This window comes from Ammospiza caudacuta, chromosome Z, assembly GCF_027887145.1.
Source record: "Ammospiza caudacuta isolate bAmmCau1 chromosome Z, bAmmCau1.pri, whole genome shotgun sequence".
Classification (NCBI taxonomy): domain Eukaryota; kingdom Metazoa; phylum Chordata; class Aves; order Passeriformes; family Passerellidae; genus Ammospiza; species Ammospiza caudacuta.
The window spans coordinates 36,753,975-36,777,932 of record NC_080632.1 but is presented as its reverse complement, the minus strand read 5'-3'; the positions used below and the strand labels follow the sequence as shown (position 1 = coordinate 36,777,932).

General features: G+C 34.5%; 1 protein-coding gene across 1 annotated transcript in view; it reads left to right on the top strand.

The window, feature by feature from the left end:
- CCDC171 (coiled-coil domain containing 171) overlaps nucleotides 1-23,958 on the top strand; it is a 150,446-nt gene that overhangs the window by 82,689 nt on the left and 43,799 nt on the right. The window contains exons 20-21 of the mRNA XM_058823984.1: nucleotides 10,002-10,147; nucleotides 12,779-12,833. Of these exons, the coding sequence (XP_058679967.1) occupies nucleotides 10,002-10,147; nucleotides 12,779-12,833 (201 nt within the window). The remainder of the gene's footprint in view (nucleotides 1-10,001; nucleotides 10,148-12,778; nucleotides 12,834-23,958) is intronic.

Below are 23,958 nucleotides of genomic sequence, written 5' to 3'. Positions count from 1 at the left end.
ACAATAGATTGGAATTTGAACATGTATTTATACCAGGTGAACACTTCTTTTTTCCTAAATTATGCCACTATACAATATTTTATTGGTTGGTACTAAGAATGTTATTCATGTATATTATTTACTACCATTATATAAAAAAAATGATAAAATTGTATCCAATGCTACTTTACATTGGAAGAAGAATGAAAGTAATTGGCAATTTATTACATTTATGTTCAATCTAATCAGATGTAAACATTATTTATTTGATAAATAAAAACATCCCTAAGTAAGAAAAACTCTATTTTATTTTTAACTTGCTGAAGAGTTTAAGATGACTCTGAGAAAATGCTCTCACTCTTAAATCAATTTGTATGTAATTTAGACACTGAGAACACTGGAATAAGTCATGATTATGTAGCATCACTGTAGTTAATCTTCGAAAGCTAATCTTTGAAAGCTACGACCAGAAGTTGAATTCCAGGTAAGAATAGGTTACCCTTCTCCTGAAAATTATGGAATAGATTTGTTCATGCTAGTCTGATTCAATAGCCCTATTCAACAGTCACTTTATGAGTCATGCATTTACATGACACCTTGGGATTTTAGGTCTAATGTATGACTGACTGGCACAGAGTGAAATCCAGAGTGCTTTGGTGTTAATAGTGTAGTAATGTTGCCTATTTCAGAGAACTCTTTTGATCCTGAGTCTGTTTGCTGCACTATAGTATTAAAATAAAAAAGATAAATCTGACATTCTGTCAAAGTTTAGATAAAGAGAAAAGATAACTTAAACAAAGTAATTGCACGAACCAGCACATTTTAGTCTTTTGAAAGAAGCTTCCAATAATTTCTGGGTATTTCATTTGTAGGAACTATTCGCCTCCCCCTTGGGGAAAGGAGAGAATAAATGGAACAATATCAGGATCTAAAAGCTTAATGGTTTTATTTCTGCATTGTAATTATACTAATAAATACCTCTGTCCATGACCCTGGAATTTATAGTGCAGTGAGAAAGATTTATTGACAAGTAATTTGGAAGAAAAATGGGATTATTGTGTAATTACAGCATGTGGTTATTAAGCATATGTACTTTCATACCACTTTTTCCTCTTATTTCAAGACCTTCAACTATCTTTCAGTTTCCACTCAAAAATACCGAAAAGCTTCTTGGTAAATCCAGTGCCTGGGAGATCTTTGTTACATTATTGGATCAACTACAAAGTAACTGTGTTACCTTGAGATGTGCAGAGGGGATCAATAGATCTTTAAAACAGCATGAGATTTTTTTAAAGAAGGTGTTCTATACCCTATTTTTCCTGGTTGTACAGATATCAATGTGTAGTACTTTCTACTATACACATTCTGTATCTTCTTGTTATACAAGTCTTTTGTAGGTAGATTTCCTTTTTGCTGCTGTTTATTTAGGATATCTCCAGGGCCTCATCATTTTTCACCTGAGTCATGTTTTCCTATGTTCTCCCTTTCTCTTTGTGTGCAACTAATTCTGCAAATATCTTTGTATCTTCTTGTCAAACCATAGGTAAAATCTTTCAAATAGCTATTGAAATATAATTAAACTCTTGGAATATAATTAAGTATGTATCTAACTGGCATAAGACTAAAACAAGAGATGCATTCCTTTGCACCTGTATTCCCTTGGCTGCATGCTATGACAGCAGCTGGGCCCATCCTTCATATAATTTGATCTTTTAATTTAATTTGATACTCCATTAGGTATTCAGTGGTTTTCAAGGGGAAAGTTTTTCAAAATTTATACCAATTTCACCTTCCAAAATCTGTACCTATGCTGTCCTCTAGTAGAGCATGGAAGCTCTTCAAAATTATAGCAGGGCAACAAACTCAAAACAGATGTTATATTTTATGCTGCCTAATTTTTTGTGTTGTCTTTCACAATATGTATTTGTGAAAAATTCAGTGAGATTCTTCTTGCTAGATCATTTTACTTCTCAGTTAAAAAGATTTTAAAATGTTCCCAATTCTTTCTAGTTAAAGTAAAACCACCTTAAGTGTTGTATTTTGGGGATTATGTTTGTTAGTATTTTGTTTTGTTTTGTTTGTCTGTAGACTTTTCGATAAGAAATTGAGTGATTTTAGAATTATGACATTAAGATTCTCAATTCTAAGTAGCAGTTCCAACATTTCTTTATAAATACTACTTCATTGTTTATCGGAAAATTTCTCAAGTGTGAGAAGGAAGAAATAAGTGTTCTTAGAAAAAGTTAATAATAATATACTTAGTTTACTAAAATAATTGCTTGCATGGTATCACCTAGTGATAGGCATATTTGTCATTTATAGTGAAGTAGGTAACTTTCCAAGTTTTGTACCATCATGGCGCCATTTTGTCTTATAGTTAAGAAATATACCAAAAGAGAAAAATATAAATAATAATTCAGTTTTCACTGAATTCACTGTCACTGTTTAACTTCCCTATTTAAGGATATGTATTTGCTAGGCTCAGGGAAACTTATACCTTGTTTATTAAGCTTTGTGTTCTCGTTTGGCACTTGGTATGACTCAAAGCATATCCAGAAGGAAGTGAGACATCTAATCAATATGTCTTTATAGCACTTTGATCTCCTTGCTGAATATTGGGATGTAATATATCTTTGATGCTTTTTCAATAGAATGATTTAAGAGTTGCCTTTTATGTAAGTTAAATTTTGTTTTACTGTATCTGGTTTTTTCTGCTAAGGTGACTACTCTCCAGTTTTTAATAAGTGAAAGGATAGGGGTGACCTATATTGAAAAATAGACCTTTTAATATAAAATTGCATCTTTATAAATTCTTTCTTAATTTTTTGAGGTTTAAAAAGTAAAAGGGGTGTGTGTTTTCTCCCTGCCGGTACATCATGCAAGATGTAGCTGTCCTGATGGTCAAATAAAACATTAATGCACTTAATAAATTTGGGGCTCTGTGGAAACACACATACCTTGCATGTATGATTTGGTCAGATCTCATCTGAAGGGGAATGCAATATTTGAATGTAAATCACATAAAATGATAACTCTTTTGTGAAGCCCATGTCAATGTTAGTGCCATACTAAAAAAAGAGATTTGTCTAATTAATTAATTAATTAAAGAAAATAACTCTTTATGAAGCAAGATCAAACCTTTGTGTGGCACTAATTGACATTCTTGTCATTGCCCCTAATTCTTCAATGTGATGGCTCAAATTAATGTACGCGTGTCTGGTGGAATTGTGCAGCAGCCTCTTCCAAGAAAGGGCTTCAGCATAAAAAAACTTAGCTGGGGTCACCAGTACATTGAGGTTATGGACAGTATATTTTTGCACTCAGAACTGAACCTTAAATTCTATTTAGAAATTTCCTTGAAACTGTTCTGAAGACTCCTAGTATTCCCATTTTTTAACCAGTGTCTGAAGAGAAGACAGAGTACCATAATATTTGTTCTCAAATTTAGTTCTGAAGCAGAATGCTGTGTCATTTAGTCTGACTCAGATGACTTTTTGTCTGTGTCATGTATTCAGATTGTATTCCTTCTTAAATAAACAGTGGGAATTAAATTGTGGTTATTTACTTTGTAAATAAATTGTTGTCATTGTTAATGTTTTATTGCTGTTATTTCTCCTTCTTTCTGAATTGTTTTAACTGACTGTTACCATTCAGAAATATTCTAAGCAAATTTTTGATACAAAGCAAATGGAAGAGTATTTCTTGAGAACTTAAAATAGTCTCTTACAGGGCTTAGAAATGTCACTGGTAATGCAAGATCATTGAGACCAGTAGGACATGATCAGAGACAGACGATTTGAAGCTGTGACTGATGAGAGAGGCTACAAATGAAATGCAAGAAATTGGTGCAATATGTTGTGTCCTCATAGAAATGCAACTAAATATTTTTATGTATGTACATGTGATAGATTATTACTTTTAAAGTGAAGATGAAATCTAAATGTTTCTTGTGTTTCTGCCTTGCATACTGTGTGCTTATGTGCACATGTAGATAATGTGTAGCAAAATTACCAGTATTGCAGAGAGCAGTGCTACAGAGCAGCATCAGAGTTTGCTTGTAATATTAATGCCTCATTTACAGGTACATGGCAGTTTTGAAAATTCATCTTTTCTAGTGTAATCCAGGTGTAGACCATCTTTTTGAAACCTTGGAACTGTACCAACTATAAGGCTGAGAGACTACCAGGGTAAAAAGTGTAACAGTGAAAAACCCCATTATTCCTTTTTGGTGGCACTTAAGTATCTGATTTAGAGGCATGGCACTGCCAATGAACAGAAAATCTGCTACATATGCAGGGCTGAGTCTTTTCTAGTCTGTTACTGCAAAGGGCTAAATATTGTGGTGGGAGAGAAATTTGCATTTCTAAGGAGAAAAAAGAAACATCAGTCCTGAGGTAGTGTGTCAGAAATCGAATAAGGAGTGAATGATCATGTACTCATACCACCATGCACATGATTCCAAAAATTTATTCTCACTTAACTTCAAGGATTATTCTTAAAACTCATAGTGATAAAGCCTGAGTTTTTACAAAATTGTATTTGTCCTATTAAGTGATATAATCCTCTGCAGCTTTCCAGTAATACTAATTCACTTAGCTTAGCAGATGATTAAAATTTCTAAATTATAATGTGGATGGGTTTTATAATGTATTTTATCATTTCCCAAACCACAGTTTAAAAGTAGGTCTCAGTTGTTCTCTGTTGGGATTAGTGTATGTCTGAAAGGCCCAGAGCATCTTCTTATTCAAAAGGGTCTCTATCAACAGTCCATGAGGATATAGGTTTTGTGTGGGAAGTTTATGTTTTGTAATTACTTCACTTTAAAAGTTTTGTTTAGTTTTACTTTGGAGCTGAATGAGCATATGATGTGTCCTCTGAAAGAGATTTTATTGTTTGAAATTATTCAGAAAAAGCTACTCTGTTTAAATTACTAAACTCTTTTAATTCACAATAACTTTAAAACATACACAACTCAATGACTTCACAAAGCATTTTCAGTCATATTTTGCTAAATATCTTGAGCTAATGCAGTTGAAAAATAGATTGTTTTCTTGTTGATCAGAATAGATTTTCCATTGAGAAATGTTTGCACTATAGCAAAGAGATGTTAAACGTAGCTGAAAGTCTTTGAGGCACTGTAATCTAGCCTGAATCACTGCAGGTGAGGTGTTTGAGGTGCCTAAACTTGCTTGGATGTCTAAGGGCTATGTTTCTGCCAATAAATGGACTGTTGTCTACACGTACATAGGTGATGAATGTCATTTGCTTTCATGACATGAGTGCCTCAAATTTCAAGTAAATTTTGTAAGAAAAATCTCTTACAAAATGTAAATGTGTGGATTTTCTCTTCCCCATCTGTTGAATGACTCTCAAATAAAATTTTATTTAAATGTTTCTTAGAAGAAGCATAATTTCTATTTCTTCTTGATAAATAAAGATTCTTTTCAAAAAACATCCCATGGAATTTCAGCTGTATATTTTGAGCTGATGTATTTGATTTGCATTGCAGTGGTGAACACTAAAAATATGGTAAACATTAAATATTAATGTAGCTTGTTGTACCTGTTGGATTTGAACCATTTGAAACTGCTCTAGGTTATGTGTAGACTTCTGGGGGGCACTCAGAGATCATTATATTTTCCAGCAATAATAACGGGAACTGTATTTAAACTGCTGAAGGAATGGATGCTGGCTAAACTTTCTATACTTCTTTTCATTGCAAAATTTCATTAGTTGTGGGTGTAGGACAGCTTTCAGAATGTATTTTTAAAAAGTAATATTTTGCATCTAAATAGAGAATATGCATATAAAATTTCATCTGAAAGAGAAAATCTTCAATTTCACAAATTAGTTCATTATACACATACTGCAGTGTATTTGCATATTTTGTACTGCTGTGTTGTGTCTGTGTAATTTGAATCTAATTTCCTAAGCAGTTTGATCTAGCTTTAGTTGATCTTGGAAAATACAGTCTCAGTATAAATGTGTCACACATGCTTTGCATGAATTTAAACTGTATGACTGTCATTGTTCATCTGAAGTGATTGTCCATCTGTTATCTTTTGAATAGAGTCCTTTTTATGTGTAAAGAGTTACAATATTAAACTTTGATTTCTTTTTGTAATGGGCTTTGAATAAAAAGTTTCCTGACTGCAAAACCTAAACTTGTTAAAGGAAGCTTGTGGAGGGACCAAGCCAACAGACAGCCAATGAGATTTTTCTTCAGTGCTATCAGTTGCTTGCTGTTCTCTCCAACAAATGTTTTTTCATGCTTAATTTGTGAGAGAAAATAGGTCAAAAATCTAAATTTCTCTAAAGGAAACCCCTTCTAAAGATTCTGATGAAAACTCAACTGATCTGTGAGAATTTGGCAGACTGGAGAGGAAGGAGTGCAGTGATGTCTGAATTAGCACCCGAATGCCTAAAAACCCGAGAAAGACAGATAAATGGCATTTTACAGAATGTTAATAAATTGGAGTTTAGCTTCTAAGTTGGTTCAGAATCGCTTGTACTTGAAAGTGAAAGCTCAGCATCTTCACAGAACTGTGTGCAAACACACTAGGTTTTTAAAACCTTCATTCTTCTTATCACAGTTAGCCTCAACTTTCTAACAGTTGTAATTGTCCACAGAAAACATTTCAAGATAAATGCATTATCAGGTTTTGAAATTTTCTTATTTTTGTAAATACTAAGACCTGGGGGGCAAAATAAGGGCTATATTGTGGATTAAGTGAAATATCTCAAGGCTGTGCTTTTCTGATAACTGAACCTGAAGTGACCTTTCTCAGACACAATTACAGAGCTGTATGTTTTTCCTTTAATTTCATCAGGGGTTTAATTAGTATACAAATAAAACTTCCCTTATCTTCCTTTCTACCTAATTGGCTTGTCTTTGCTTATATATGAAGAATGTGAAAATGGGCTGTAATTAGGATGACCGTGTTAACCTTTTTTTTCTCAAATGTACTGTTGCCTAAAGGCCTCAAAGCCTAAAACCAGTGCTTTGGATTATTGCTTTGCAATCACTATGGCTCTCCCATAGGTTTTCTCATGAGCAGAAGGGCTTTGGGTGCTGCAGGTTCCCACTGCTTAACGGGATCTTCATTCTTCTCCCCACTAAATGTTTATTGATTATCTCACTGCTCCACACTCAGCCTCCAACAACTTAATATCAGGTGACAGTCAGGAGAGTTCTCCAAGTAATTAGAGTGGAGCATTGAGGGAACAATTAGGAGCAGAGTTATTAAACTTGATTTATCCTATTCTCTCCTGAACACTTTCTTGGATATCAGAACATCACACTTTCACAATCTACCCTAGCTGAGAAATTAGTGGCTAACCTGCTGCTTATCATTGTTGCCTTGCTGCCTTGAGGCACACCCTCTTGGTTTCAGTCACTCAGCTGGAAATATTAGAGTCCATAAAGTTTATCAAGGGTTTTAATTAGATCAATCTGAAGAAGCAAAAAAAGAGGCTTACGAGCCATTATTTTATAATACACCACACTGTATTTGAACATTTCCAAGGCTTGACTTTAACCCACAGTAGCAAGAAGCTTCAAGTAATTGCTGAAACTGCTTTTGGAGTGCTAAAATCAGTTTCCATTTTGTTTAGATATTGCAGTGTTACTAGATAAAGTATTAATTCTTTAGAGATTTCTGTAAATAATGGGGTTCTCTTTGAATAGCTCTTTGAGCAGCTCTTCAGTGAGATACTTGATTTAACCATTTCTATATTGCTTCATCACCAGCTAGCATGGATTGCTGGTCATGCCCCTTAAAAAAGTTAGACCCTGCTATTGCCTCATTAATAGGCATGTGCTTGCAATGAGTAACCTAGGTTAGTTAGCAGCTCACAGAAGATTTTGACTAGTGGGTCTTTTCACTGTTCATGGTCAGTAATGAAAGGTTTATGTTGGAGCCAACAACTCTTCTTATCCCTGCAGATGGATAGCTATAATAAAAATAAAATAAATATGCATAATGTTCCTATTATCCTGTCTTTCTCTACCATGACTGCTAGGATGCTGGGACCAAAATCCATTCAACAGCATCTGCATCAAAATTTTCTTGCATCAAAATACTAGCAGAAACTAATTAAAACCAGATTTTTCAGTCATGTGGGAAGCTGGGTTGGACCAAACATTGCTAATAGAGACCTTGTTCTGTGTATAGAGACCTTGTTCTATGTTCAAATATAGTCCATTTTTCAAAGGTGGGAATATGGGCAGGGGGTTACTTGACTTGGTTTTCAGAACTCTTTCCTCAATGTTGAAAGCAAATAGTAAACAAAATAATTGGAAGAAGATAATGCTCTTTGTTTTTGAACCAGAGATGGATCCTTTTATCCATGCTAATCCACATTTCAGTTCTTGGAAATAAAATTTCTGAAAATCTGATAATTCACAAAGTCATCTGTTTAGACAGAGATTTGATTAGCTGCCAGTGGCTTAAGGGTAGAATTTCTGAAAACAAGGCTTCTGGTTTTGAATATCCTTGTGCAGTGGATGAATGCTATCTGTGTGTTTATCTTTCCTTAGGGGAAATATATCAGTTGTTTATTGAAAATAAAGACATAAGAGTCAAAATAGAATTATTCAACCTGCAGTCATTTGAACAAGAATTATTAACATTTCTAGGTTTAGAGTTTCTTAAATAAACTTCAGGTTTTTTTCTTACAGTTGTGATTAATTTCAGCTTAGATTTTGTAAATTCCTTCACAAGTCTACAAGTGATGGTGCTGTACCTTCAAAATACATCACTGTTGAAGTACTGGTTGCCTTTTCTCTTTAGGAATGTAAGAAGAAGACTTATGCCAGTCCAGAGATGACAGTTTATTTTACAGGACTATGCAGTCCTTTGCTGTAGATTGTTATTTTATAGAAAATTTCTCTATCATAATGCTTTTTGAAATGCCTCTAACCCTTAAAGAGGTCTGAAACTTCTTCAGGTTAGTTGAGTTTCCAGCACCCTCCAAATTTTTATCAGCATTTTATATATACTGTTCTTCACACTCATCCACAGCATAGTACATCTCCATGTTCCACGGTACTCAGGACATGTACTGAGTACAAATTATGCACAGCATTTTTGGAATTCAAGCAGAAAATATACCCATAAATTTTGAAAAAAAGGTGTGTAAGACCTCAGTCTTGCAACTGTGCAGCCTTCTCTTCTGTATTTTAGGATCTATCAGGAAATATGCTATGTGTAAAAGTATGCTTATAACCACTGATTATAATTTCTTTCTAAAAAGGCAATTAACAGCTATAAGTGAAATGTAACATGTAACAAATTATGAAATCAAATTATTAATACTCCAGTCTATAAATGTATTGATTTATCCCAGCAGAAAGGACTAGAAACCAGCCAGATTCTATATTAATTAGTCCTGTGTGCTATTTTTCACCTATTGGATTAATCTGAATTGATTAAAGCATGTTGTGTTAATTCTATGCCAGAGAGAAATGTTTAGAAAATATATATACTATTTTGCATATTGGGAAACTAATTTTATAATAGTGAAAGCACCATAAAATAGATTGTACTTGATGCGCTAACAGAGAGTATGAGATTATCTATTCTACTGAAATTTCTGAACTGTGTAAAATTTTTAAATAAATGTTTCTGTGTTTATTCCCTTTCCTTGTGAATTCCTTTCTTTAATATTTATTTTAAATTAAGTTTTGTGAATATTCTGTGTTCTTTAAAACTGTACTCTTGATACTTCCTTTGCGTTTAGATCTAATATTTGTAAATTTAGTACTTGTAGCATAGTGTATGTCCCTGCTTGATAAAAAAAAAAATTATTTTATAAATATATTTGTACACAGTCAATATACTAAAAACTGGAGGGTTCTAAGTTGGTAATATTTTGGTAGAGAATTCATAAAACCTTAGTATGCAATGGTCCAAATCTACTACACAGTGTAGTCTGTTTTCCACTTTGTTTAATAGCCTATGGCATAAACTGAAGTTAATTATTTGGGCTGACAAGTAACTCTGTTTTCTGTCTGCTTGCAGAGTCTCTCCGAGGCAACGATGGAGCTGAGAAGAAGAGATCGATTTCTGCGTCAGCAAAATAGACTTCTTACCCAGCTGGAGCAGGACAAGCGTCGACTGAGCGAGAGCATCCGTGATGCAGAGAGTGCCCTCTGCACGGCAGCCAAGTGAGCCCTGGGACCTTGGGGAGATCACTTAAAACAGACAAAAGATCAATTCTCACTTTCATGCACAGGGTTTTAGCCTTAGCTAATGTAATGCTAGAAAACAAAAGTACATCTGTCTCTCTTTGAAATTCAGTGATAGACTTCGAAAAAGAAAACTGTTCAAGACACTGCACGTTATTTTTTCTGTAGTTATCTCATAATAGTGATACAAATTATTGGTCCAAAATGCATAAGCATTTTGTCTGCCAATTGCCTTACTGATTTGACAACATCTCTTCAATAGATCCTTCACATTCTGTTTGTTTAAGGAACGATTGTTTGTTCTAAAGGGGCTGAAACCCATTTTGGACCGAGGCTTATCTGTGGAATAGTATAGATATTTCTTCTGATTTCAGAGAGCTTTGGATTTAGATGTAAGCCCCATGCCTTTTTATACTATAACTTGAAGAGTGGAAGGAAATGTTCAGGGACCATTTCTGAAAGTATTGGTAGTCAAAAGCTGTTCCATTGACTTGAATGAGATTATTAATAACCTCTTAGAGTTATGTAGTCAGGTAAAATTATAAATCCTTTCAGACTTTGTTATCTATTCCTGTTACAGTAGTATGCACTTGGAATATTATTGGTCCATGGCCAAGATTTTAAAAAAGTTCAATTTAAAATTAAAATTTCTCATTATACATGGGGTAGATTTGACCTCTGAAGAAGAATAGCTTAGAAGCTTTAAGGGGCTTATGCACCAGAAAAATAATGTAATTAATATAGTTATCAGTGATATGTTTAGCAAGCTAATTAAAATGACAAATATTATTTAGTGTAAGTGTATCAAAGCAGATTATGGCCCAAAGAAGGATTTGTTCTTAAAAGCCTTCTCCTTTTCACCCTGCCCCAATCTATTTTATGCACTCCACTAAGGAGTGCATATGCACTCCACTAAGGAGTCCCTATAGCCATTCTTATATTCAGAAAAGGTTTTTTTGATGTGAAAACTTCCAACCATCATTGTTCTACCATAAGAACTCTATGTTATATTCTAACATAAACTGTTCTACTTGTTCTTCATAAAAAGTGCAAGTGTCTTTTTCTTCCTTTGGAACAAGTAAGCAAAGTAGCTAAACTGACTTTGGTCTTATCTGGAAACTCTTATTTTAATATCAATTCCATGACCAAAGTGATTGTAGGCAATGCATGGGTGTCTTTCAGTTTCTTTCCTAAATTTTTGTAGTGCTGTAAAAGACAGCAAGATGTCTAGCTTGTTCTGAGAATGGCTGACTTGATTTTCTTTAAGTAGTGGCTAGCAGTTCTTTCCACTTTCCTCCTGAGTAAGAAGCAATATCAATAAAAGTGTCTGAAACAGTAAAAAAACAGACAAAAATACAGTAGTCTTTTGGTAATTTCTCTCTGTTGTGGTTTAACCCCAGCCAGCAACCAAGTACCCTGTCAATCTAGTCCAAATAAAGGTAGGATCCTGAAAATAGAAAAGTCTATGTGACTTTATTAGGAATGTAAAAGCCACTTTTACTCTTCTGGCCACTTTCCTGTATTTTCTATTAAGACAGTATGAATCAAGAAATGAGAAAGCAGCCATCATTCCATGGGGAACAATGCCACGATTTTGACTGGAGAAAAAGAGGCTGAGGGAAGTACCTGAAAGGAGGTTGTAGTGATGTGGGGCTTGGGCTGTTCTCCCAAGTAACAAGCGATAGGACAAAGAGGAAATGGCCTCAGGTTGTGCCAAGAGAGGTTTATGTTGGATATTCAGAAAAGATCCTCTCCTGAAAGGTTGTCAAGCATTGGAACAGGCTGCCCAAGGAAGTTGTAGAGTCTGGAGGTATTTAAAAGATGTGGCCCTTGGAGACATCGTTTAGTGGTGGGCTGGGCAGTGCTGAGGAAAGGGTTGGACTCAGTGACCTTAAGGGTGTTTTCCAACCTACATCATACTGATTCTATGGATTCTGGTATTGTAAAAGCTCAAACAAAATATACACATAGGTGGCAAAATGAGAGACAGTTGTGGAATATTAAAGTGTATTAGCTTTTCTGGCATGGATTCTATTTGACTTCCTATGGTCATGCTCTCTTTTCTCCTAAGTCATATGGTATTATGCAACTTCAGTTCTATTTCTGTCAATCATGAGTTGAGGCCAAGGTTTTTCATGACAGCATAGCTGATGAGAGCTGTCTTTCTTACTGAAGTCCTAATCTACAAAAGGGCATTAGAGAATTGTTTCATTCTCCAAACCTCCCTATTGTAAAGATAGGATATTTGGCTGGACTTTTAGAAATGTAAGAGAATGTATTCTCTTCCTGCTAGATAACTCCACTCAACATGCCTTTTACATCTAAAACTCTTCAAGAAAATGATATTTGTTAATGAATATGTCCATAGCAGCAGCTAGTTTGAGGGTCCACAACAGAAACAAATTTCATATGGAAATATTCCAAATAGTACATGAACTATTGTTTAAGGTTTGCATTGGGGATATAAAAAGGAGAGACAAAAACATAATACTTTGAGTTATCAACAATTATTTGAAAAGATGTGATAGTTAAAAAGTAGCAGAAAATTAATTTCTAAATCAGATGAGTTTCAGTTCTATGATCTACCTCTTGTTTTTTGTCTTGTAATAGAGATAGAGAATTGATCATTAGTCATATGAAAGCTGTAGAAGACACCCTTCATAAGGTAAGAATTTAAAATTATTCCTCTGATTTGTATTTCTAAATCTATCAAAGCTTTACCACTGCTTTTGCTCAGGAGAGGAGTAGAAGTTGTAAGGTGGCTTCCTTTTCTTAGAGTTTATTTCCACCTTCAACTTCTTTATCTGAAAAAACTGTTCATTTTTAGTGAAGTAAAATACAATTTTATAATACACAAACTTCTTATTTCTTACTACAAAACTTAACTACAAAAATCCACTTTTCTTCCCTTAATAGCTGAGACCACTATTTCTAGTTACCAAGTGAAGACAGTTGACTATCCAAATAGCTAACAATTTTTATGGAGCTAAGTCCATGCCGTGTAAGCCAGAGGTCATTTGGTGATGTCACATGCATGTTGGCCATAAAACCATATGGCTTTCTGAATGCTACTTTAGTCTTTGATACATGATAAAACATAAGGAAAGACAGTAAGATGTAACCTGTAGTCAGAAACTTTCATGATATTTTCATGGCATTTTTTAAATTCAGTAGTAATCTTAGGTATTCTCTTTGACTTGCACAGTTTTGCTGTGGTATAGCATTATTTGAAAGTCCAACAAAGCTTGTATATTAATTATTTAGGCAAAAGGACTGTTTTAACTGTAGCTCTAGTTGTTGATTGTTTTAGAACTGTTTTTAGTCTAGAGAAAAACAAAGCAAAATAAGTGTTTTTATTACCTTGGAGTGTTAATTTCCCTTATCACATCTTGAATTCACAGCAACATGGGAATCTATTCTTCATTTTAGTTTCTGTGTTCACCAAAACTAATTTAATTTTCAGATACTTTTTTCAAGTCTTTCTTTCCTTTAATGTTCAAGAAAGTGACAGAACCTAAAACTGTGTGGTTTAGCTGCAGCAAACTGTGCTGGTAGAAACTATCTTGCTTTTTGCCCCCACCTTTTTCATACTGGCTTTCTTTAAGCATAAAAACTCATGTCATGCAGAAGGTGTTGTGTTTTGCAGTAAGAGATACATGTCCTTGGCATTCAGAATTTATTGTCCTGGATTGCAAGGTTACATTTTGGTTTTGAAAGCAATGCCATTATGTGCACAAGGATTGAAGTGTTTGGGGAAAGGCTATAGAGAAGGCCACATGCTTAGTACTGATTAACCTGATGCAGTGATTTGCTTGAGAAACAGCCATCTTTCTTCTGAAAAATTTAGTTACCATATTGTTTCTTAATTCTTGATGTACATAGTTGTTAAGCCCTTGTAGCATGTTAGTGAGTAGCAAACTAATTTATCCTTTCTGGTTTGTCAACCTAAAGAATAAGAAAACATAAGAATTAGAAATGTCAGGATGTTCCTTTCAGCAGGAACTAAAAAAATTGATTGTGAATAATTCAAAATTTGACATACTATTTCTCCTAGAAGAACAAAGGGAAATTATTGATTTTGTTTGGGAAGTATCTGAAATGTAAACCCTACATCATAATGGTAACTAATTACCTAGCATTAGTGAACATGGCTGAGGTGTAAATGATAAAGTTTACACTGTTGTTCTTAAAGGGTTTCTCACCCAGTAAAAAATCAGAACATAAGAAATGGATTATGTACTAGTAAAAGAAGCATAAGCCTTTCTTTCTCCACTAGAAATTCTGGGATTTACTTTTGTTTTAAGAAAGACATCAAAAGAAAATGGGTAAAGTTCAGAATCAACTGAAGTACTACGAGTAACTGCAGCTTTACTTACAGGAGTTTGAAATTGAAGGTTTTGATATTTCTGTGTTGATGTATTCATCAGCAAATATCCACAAAATTCCACTGTATCACTTCAAGATCTGTATTATTAATTCATAATGCTAAATTTTTACCTATAGATCTCAGAGGGATTTTTCAGACATCCTTAGTAATCTTAGTTAGACTCAGGATAAGACAGTGTATTCTGATCCATTAAACTAGCCTCATTCCTCTCCATATTCTATCCCTTCAAGTATTCCAGAAGTCAACAATGTGGGTACTAGATCATCTGCCTTTGGGTATATAGGTGTGTAACATTCTGCAAACAAAAGCAGGAGAAATCGGAGCCAAGGGAAACAATCTCTGTGTGTGCTTCTAATATGCCCCTGGACCAAAGATAATTTACACCACTTTCTGCCCTGCACTATGAGTGGATGAAACATCTAGTATCATACATTTGACTTTGCCAAAAAGTGCCTGGGCATGCTTGTGCCCAGAATGATTCTTTCAAGACCATTGTGGAGCTACCTTTTTAATCTTCGTGAATATTTATGAAGCATAACCATTGAAGAACTTGAGCACTGAATATGCTAAGAGAGAAAATATTTTTAGCAACTAGTTTCCTGTCCTTCATAAATTACAAGATGTTCTTTAGAAAGTTATTTTTTGTCTTACACTGGGTCTTGTCACATTAGCTATCTTTATCCTATGCCTGGAGCTGAATTATTTCCACAAAACTTCCTGATAATATAAGAGATCTTTCTTCATCTTATACCATCTAAATATTATGGACAAATACCTAAATGCAAAGTGAATGTTTTAACAAACTAAAAAAATCAAAACAGAATATTGCCAAGGACAAACAGAGACCTCAAGAGGATTATGGTTTGGTTCAGTTTTATTCTCAAATACTGAAGATGACCAGAAGGTAGTAGCAAAATGATAACAGAAATAAATAAAATTTTACTGAAAGAGTGATGAAAGGAAATTCCATCTACTTGAAGTTCAAACATAGAAAGTTTTCTTAAAATGTCTTCTAATAAAAAGAAAAATAATTTAAGAACATGTCTTATTTTAAAACCCATGGGCAGTCCGTTTTTAAGTATGAAAAATAAGTTATTTCTCGAAACACTTTCCTCTCAAAACGTTGTTATTTTTTGTTATAAAATAAATCCTTGTTATGCTTGCTGATAAACTGTGTTCCATTATTAATTTCCTCTTGATTTCTTAATATTCTGTTTGTATAAACAGGTAAGAGATATTAAATCTCTTCATTTCCATTACTAGATTCTTTAATGTGTAGTTAATCATCTATTAGTTATGGTAATAATGCCACTGTTGTGGGTGCAATCCTTGTATGGGCCAGTGATTTAAAAGTGGACTTCATGATCTTTGTGGGTCCCTTCCAGCTCAGAATATTCTGTGATCCTGTAATCCCATCAGAGGAAGAAATAATTTTACACTATCTCTGCTGAAATCTTCAGCTTCCCCTTGTATTGCTTCTCAGTTTGAGTGCTTTTTTGGATTAGCCTTGGCCAGCAAGCCAGATGCCCACCCAGATGGTCTCTCAGTCCTCCTCTAGAGGACGGGGGGGCAAAACAGGATGAGAAAGCTCATGTGTTGAGATCTAGACAGAGACATTGCATAGTAGTTATCATCACAGGTAAAACAGCTGACCTGGGAAAACGATTTTAATTTGTTTTTTGAAGTAGATTTGGAGAGGTAGAAACAATTTCAAAATTAGCATTACCCTGCCTTTTAATCTCAGCTTCACTTGTGACTGCTCTGCTCATCCTGTGAGGCACAGGGGTTTGCAGGCAGTCCACACCCACTCCTCTCTGCAGCTCCTACCTCCTCATGCTGTTTCCCTGCATCACTGTGGGCTCTCCATGTGGGCTGCCATCTTTCAAGAATATCTGTTTCGGCATGGACTCTCCATGGATATTAATTCCTTCAGGAACTATCCTGAAGGATTTTCTCGACCTCCTCTGGAAGGGGATCTGTCATGGAATATGGTGTGGATATGCCCCAACACAGCCCTCTCTCTGTGCTATGAGGAAATACCTAATCCAGTGCCTTAAGTGTTTCTGCTTCACTTCTTTTCTGACTTAGATATTCAGTATTTTTGTTCCCTCCTTCTCTCCCTGTGTGATGGGTTTTTCTCATTCTTAAATTCATTTTCACAGAGGGGCTGCCAGCAGAGCTGTGGGGCTTAGCTGTGACCTGTGGTGGGTCGGGAACCAGAGGTGTCTAGAACCCACTTTGTCCTGCACACATCCGTCCTCACAGAGACTGCACCTGGTACACTGCTATAGCTGCCTCCTTTTCAGCCTGCCTAAATCTCTATTCTCTACATATAGCCTGTGCTATACACCACCATGAGAAGTCATTCTAGTGAGCCACTCTTCAAAGTGACAGAAAATTTTTTGTTTTTCCTTGTACTCTTAACTATCAAAATCTTGACAAGTTTAGTCTATCATAGTCTGTCCTGGCTGCTTAGGATTTGGCTGTTTTAGCAGGTTAATCAAATACAACCTGCTCACTGTTTTTCCCAATACCAGAGTTAGCAACCTACGCATTCTGACACTTTGGGACACACCAGCACACCAGTGAGATCCCAAAGTGATCAAAGCACCTATCCAGTGTGCTCCTTTCCTTCTGGCACTTGGAGAGAAGAATTATTCTTTGTCCACTTCTGTAGTGCACTTCATTTCTGCTGATTGAAAGGTTCATATGCTAGCTAGCAGAACAACTTCCATGCAGACGTGTCAGCAGTCATGCCTTGAAATCCATCCACTGTTGTGTTTCATTGCCTCACTGCGACCCCTGTTGTCTCCTCTGAAATGCCCCTAAACTGCTTATGAGATCTGGGTCCCATGACTCTGTCATTGAAAAAAATATGAACACTGTATCATCCATCCCATAATATATTTTTTTAAAATACAAAGACAGAACTATATTTCTTTATTTAATTTAATGGTTTGGGTTTTTATAATACAGCACATATAATATAGTTATATAATGCAGTTGGAGATGGGGTGAGGCCATTGAATACTTGAGAATTAGTAAGGTTGTAGCAGTAGGTTGTTATTTCTGATGTGGTCCATAGTAATCAAATGCATTTCCTTATGATGACAGTTTTATGGACTGCAAGGAATTAATTTGCAATAGGTTTAAGTCCATATACAAGTGACTACATCGGAAAAAACACTCAAGTGTAAGTGGCAATAATTGTTAGTTGCAGCAATGAGACCACAAATTGATCAGGTCCTGGAAGAAGAAAACACTTATGAGACTTAAGTTAGCTGTCCCTGTCAGACTGCAGTAGATATGACCTGACACATTCAGGTATACTGATCAGCCACATTTCTCTCAGTAAACTGGGATTTATAGTCCATCATATTATTTAGTTATCTCAATAATGATTTAAAAGCCCTCATTTTAGAGATCTCAATTCTTTTTTGCCTAACCTAACAACACTCCCAAGATGGTTTATCTGTGTGTTAGACACATGAATATTAACTGTGAAACCTGCTTTATATGTGTGCTCAAAGTCTGTCCATCACTGTGGTCCTGGGTTGTTCTCAACTGGCCCTATCACAAGCCTATTGAAACAGTGAGTATGTGTACAGGCAAAAAAATTACCAAGAAAACCCAATTAGGTTGTTAAAATTCTAAACAATTTCTGTAAGAAGTTTGCAGTAGAAAACCAGCTATTATTTCTCTGTAATAAGAAAAAAGTGCAATAAAAATATTACTTTTTCTCCTCCTGCATCTCAAATGAGCGCTTCTTAATTTCAGTGTTTGATGAATGACTTTTGTTTCCCCTCCTAGCAATCTGACTTTCTTGATCCGTGTTCCTAAAGATCAGTTGTGCAGGACATACAGGTGTTAGCACAGCTGGCTTGCTGATGACAACCCTGTCCATATAGCTGTCTAGTGTGTCATCACTCATATTGTTCAGTGTCATTCTGACCTAGCCAAGCTAAAAATGGTACTCCAGCTCAAGAGGGATTTAAAAACCTTCACAAAGTAAAGATAAGACATTATCGAATGTCATATCCATGTGCTTAACTGTTTTCAGTTTGGATGTATCTAAGTAACTAATTTCAGGATATATTTGTTTCTATATTTTGGTTTTCTTTGTTGGTTTTAAGGTGATTTTTTTGATTTTATTTTGGGTAGATTGTTTGTTTGGGTTTTTTTTTTTGTAGGTGGAGGTGGGTTTTTTGGATTTTTGTTTGTTTGTTTGTTTTGGGTTTTTTAAAAGGCTGAATACTTATATATAATTTGCCTTCAGTAAAGAGAAATCCTTGTTTTGAGAATTGTGGAATTATTGACTACATTAATGGTTATTTTCTCCCGACATAGGTTCATTTTCAGCCCAAGGTCACTGAAACCTTTTCATAGGGGATGTATTGTAGTGCACATCTTGCAGCTATAGAGAAGCTTAGGTGCCGTGGTCAACATTTGCAAAAAACCAACTGTGGATCAAATTAATATCTTATTCAACTGACCATGCAGTGTGTGTATGTAGTAATATCAGAAAGCTTGAATTAATCTGATAGGTAAGTCTCGGATGGTAGTCTGCTCTGCAAATTAATTTCCATAATCTTGACTAGTCCTGAAGGGAAGAAAAAAAAGAAAAAAAAAATGTCAAGCACACCCAAAACATCAGTTTTATGAGATATATCTCCTTTACACAAACACTGTTATTCAGTAATTAATGCTCTCTTAGAAAGCACCTGTGAAATGGCTTGTTTTGTAATTAAATACAAATTTGTATGGCAGTAATCAGAAAGCACAGTCACTGAATCAGTATGCTAATACGGAGATTTTCAGTAGTTATTCTATTGAGGTAAATATTCGGTATAACTAATTGCGATAATGTATGGCCACCTACAGTAAGGTATATCAAAATGCTATTTAAACCTCCACTATCAACAGAAGTCAGACCCCTGGACTTGAGGACATATTTCTTTTGATGAATGAATGTGCAATGATCTGATGGCTTTTAATGATGACTCAAACCTAACTGTGATGGCCATGTAACAAGTATCCATTAAACTGTTTCCCCTTCTGTCCTATAAGACACTCTTGTCTGAGCAAAATATATTGTGATTTGGTGTAGTTTGGTTTTTATCCCTCTCGGGGAAAAAAAAAATAAAGGTTTGATGCGGTGTTTTTGCAGTTCAATTGACAAATTTGGTTCCAAATACCATCCCGCACCTCATTGTCTCTCTAATTGTGTCTATAATTTCCCAGTTTTTAGGTGCTTGATTTAAAGTGCCTTCAGTTTAAGATACGCAGTCTTGTCACAGACTTGTCACAGGCAATCTTTTGACTTCTGGAGTGATCCTTGGTTGCTGAAACATCCTGATGGAAAATATTGTATCTGAAATTATATAGGCCCTCATTCGATAAGATGAATATACACTTTTTGTAGTAATTTCCTTACTTTCAGAGCAGGCTCAGACTGGTATTAACAGCAACCAATATTAACAGATTTACTCTATGATCTGACAGGGTGCTGTGGGAGGTACTTCTTTGGATATTACTTGTGCCAAATCCTGCAGCAAATAATTTGGGGTCTGTATTCCATTAAATGGATCACACTTAGATTGATCACTTTTTTAGGTTTTCTAGAGAGCCCCAAATATTAGAATGTATCCTGAGGAAAATAATCTGTATCAGCAACTTACTTGAAGAACTACTGTTATCAAGACTATTCAGTATTATTGTTGGGGGAACTTCCTCCTGTATATTAATTTATATTTTTAATATGGGGTAAGAAAACTTTAGCTACTCATATTAAATGTGAAAAAAAAAAGAAGTGTTCATGAAGGTTTAATTCTATCCAACAATGTATAAAATATTATTCTTCTTAGTTCTATAATCATTTGTATAACACTATAACAAATACTTGCCCATTCAAAGCAGTTACTATGTAACTTATTTCTGTTAAAATGCTTCCCTTGGCAAAGGACTGTGAGTACGTGTGCATGTTTTAAACCTGTGTAATATGGCCCCCCTCAACATGCTGCCCTGGAGGTACGGACACTATGCAGCTAAATCAGACACAGACTTGCAAGACTGTGGTTAAGACTAAGATTTGCATTCAAACTGCTTTGTTTTACTTAAAAAGTTCCAAACTCATTTTTATCTGTTGTATGTCACATGCAGAGCACATAGCAGTGTGGTAGAAACCATTTTGCTTGTAATCTTAGAATGATTTCTGTTTTTGCAGTTGTATCAGCAATATGGTGATCTTAGACAAACAGATTAAATCACTATTTTCCATTTGCTTATCAGCAAATCACAGTAGATCTTGTTCTGCTCTTTAAATTGCAGATAATATGCTATTTAAAAAGTAGTAGAAAAGAAAAATAAGTGTAAAAATAAGTATTTATAATGTAGAGTTAGTGAACTTTGAAATTATAAAATATTCTCATATATAGCTTACATTGTGAAGTTTATATCCATAAATTATTTTATTTTATTTTCACCATAAGAAAGCATTGAATTAGGAACAAAATAAAAACTAAAATCTTGGGTTTGTTGTACCAGTCAGATAGCAACTGGGAAAAAACATTAGGAAGGCTGAGCACATTCTAATACCATTTACAACTTCCCAGCATTTAGTATCATGTCTCTATTGGCATAACTGGATATACCACATCAAAATGTGCACAGAAAAACCAATGTAAGCACCAGAGTGGACTGCAGACAAAACTACTATTATCTAGAGCAGCAGAAAATTTTAAAGTTCATTTTTGGACATGTAGAATTAGCCCATCAAATTCTACACCTTGGCTCAGTCAATAACGTAACTTCAGTTTATTATTCAGTTTCAGCTTTGATCTGAATTAATGAGTACTTTATTGATTTTAAATTGAGTGGCTATAGTGTTGTCTTCTTTGTTGCTCTCCTAATTAATTAAAAAGTTAAACACTGTCATAAGTCACTCTTCTTCTTTATTTTAAAATGCTATGAGTATTGTAGTAGAGGTTGGATTTGTGATTTTGCCTGTTTTCATATAGTATTTATATATGTCTAAACTGAAAAATGTAATGATCATATTTAGAAGCATGCTGTCACGATACTTAACTATACTCTGTATAAAATCACTCTTGAAACTTTTCCCAATCTCAGATAAAATTATGTTTACGAAAATCAGAAATGAACAATGGATAATCACTAACAATGGATAAATATAAATTTATATAATTTTAGAATATAGGGAAGTGAAACTGGTTTTAGACATTTTTCATCATTGCAATAAGCCTGATTAGCTGATTAGATGTTTTAGATTTTAACATAAAGCTCTCTAGCCTCAGGGGACCTTTCGGACAAAATGGTCTTGCTTTAGAGTTCATATGTAAGAAAAAAAAAAGTCATTAAATACAAAAAAGCTCTAAAAATTTCATTTTAAATTAGCTGCATAGGATTGTTCTTTTGCCTGTTGAGCTTCCAAAAATACCCTCTTTTAAAAAAGAAATTAAATTACCCATTTTATCTTTGCCTCATGGTTCTGTAATGTAAGTTTATATGTGAGTACTGTTTTTACTGCATTAGAAAATGAGGAAATAAATACAATTTCCCAATTCCTGTTGTTTCTTTCTGGATCTCAAAAAGCCAATAGACAGAAGTTATTAAATTAGTTTTTTACTAAGATTTCATACAGATCTGGTCTCTCCAACATGAGTCCATGCAGGCATGACCATTATTGCTTTCCAGTCCTTGAATAGGTAGGCAGCTTGGAATGTTTTCACTTCTAGTGAAACAGTATAGTATATTTGTACAGCATACACCCAGTCTTTTGTTCTTACAATTTTCCTGACCCTCATGAGGATTTTGCAAAAGGAAAAGTTTGTATTCATTTTCAGTTTCTCGGTATGCATACTGATAATGAGATGTACTCTCTGCAATCTAAGTACTTACAAACACAAAAAAGTATTTGGTTTGTTTTTTAATTGTGAATCCTCATATCAAAATTTTTTAATATTTTCTTCTCTTTAAGAAGCATACTTTTCTGATGCAGTGGTATTAATGGCATTTGTACACCACAATGCAGCCATTTTAAAAATGGGGTTTGTATTTTATTGTTCAGTGAGTGTCAGACCCCAATACTGAAATAGAGAGTTTGAAACTAATAGGGTTAAAAGGACTTCTACTGTCTGTATTGTGTATATATTATACCTACATTGCTTATACATTGTTTTTTTCCCCCTAGTATTAGCAATCTGCTTTTGTACTTTGACATAGGGATTTCCCTTGTGAATTTTGTCACAGAAAAAAGAGAATCATCAATATCGCAGTTAAACTTGACTTTCAAAGCTAATAGTATCTCATTTGGGGGCTGAAATTTAATAAATTTTCTTTGATTCTGTTTGAGTTTTTAAACATCAAACAATGAATTGGCCAGGGTGCAGTAAAATATTTAGATCTATTGACTACGGTTCAGAAGGGTAGAAGGCAAAACACTGGTGGTTTGATGTTGATAAATTCTTAGTACCTTAATCCACATTAATGTTTTCTTTTATCTGTGTGCATACTGGCAGCAAAGACACTGAAAAGTTGCTGTGTATATAAGCTATAAAAATGTAAATCAGGTGTGTGTGTGTGGTGTGTGTGTGTGTGTGCATGTGTGTGTATTTAAAGCAATGTATTTTGTTATCTTCAGCAAGGTTAACATCTGACCAGAATTACACATGCTGACAGAACACTCTAGAGAGTGTGTTTGTTCCACAGGACTGTGTATCCTGAACCTAGTGCACTATGTGTGCAAAAAATGTGTAGAGGACCTTTCCTGTTATAAAAATTGCATCATAGTGCATATGTTTGGCAGCCACAGGTATTGACAGGAATTCTTTAGGTCAACTTGGGAAATGTAGGGCTCCCTATTCCCACAGAACAGAGGAACGAATAAAATAAAATCTCTTCTTCTTTGTATCAGTAGATTTGCACATGCTTCTTTCAATCAGAGCAGATTTCAAAGGCTCTGCTATTATTTGAAATCTGTTCACTCATAATCAAGATTTTACAAGAATCTAATTTTGTAAGTGGTTACAGAAAAGTAATCTGGGATTTAAATGAATAGATTTATGTTTTAATTCATGTTCAGTGCATTCTTGTGGGCAAGGCAGCCTCTAAAAAACCCTGACATTTATTAAAATAGTACTTAGTAAATGGTATATCTGTTGATTTATATGTATTTAGAATATATCCAGTATATGTTTTAGAATATATTTAGTGTATGTTTTAGTATTAGACTGTGTATTAGGTCATTAGAACAGTAAATTTTTTTTTTTGCAGTACTCACTATTGCTACTCAACAGATGCAGTGTATGCCAAATGAATGGATTTAATCTATTCGTTTGTACTAACATATATTTGTATGTGTGCCTATCCGTCTGTATTAGACTAT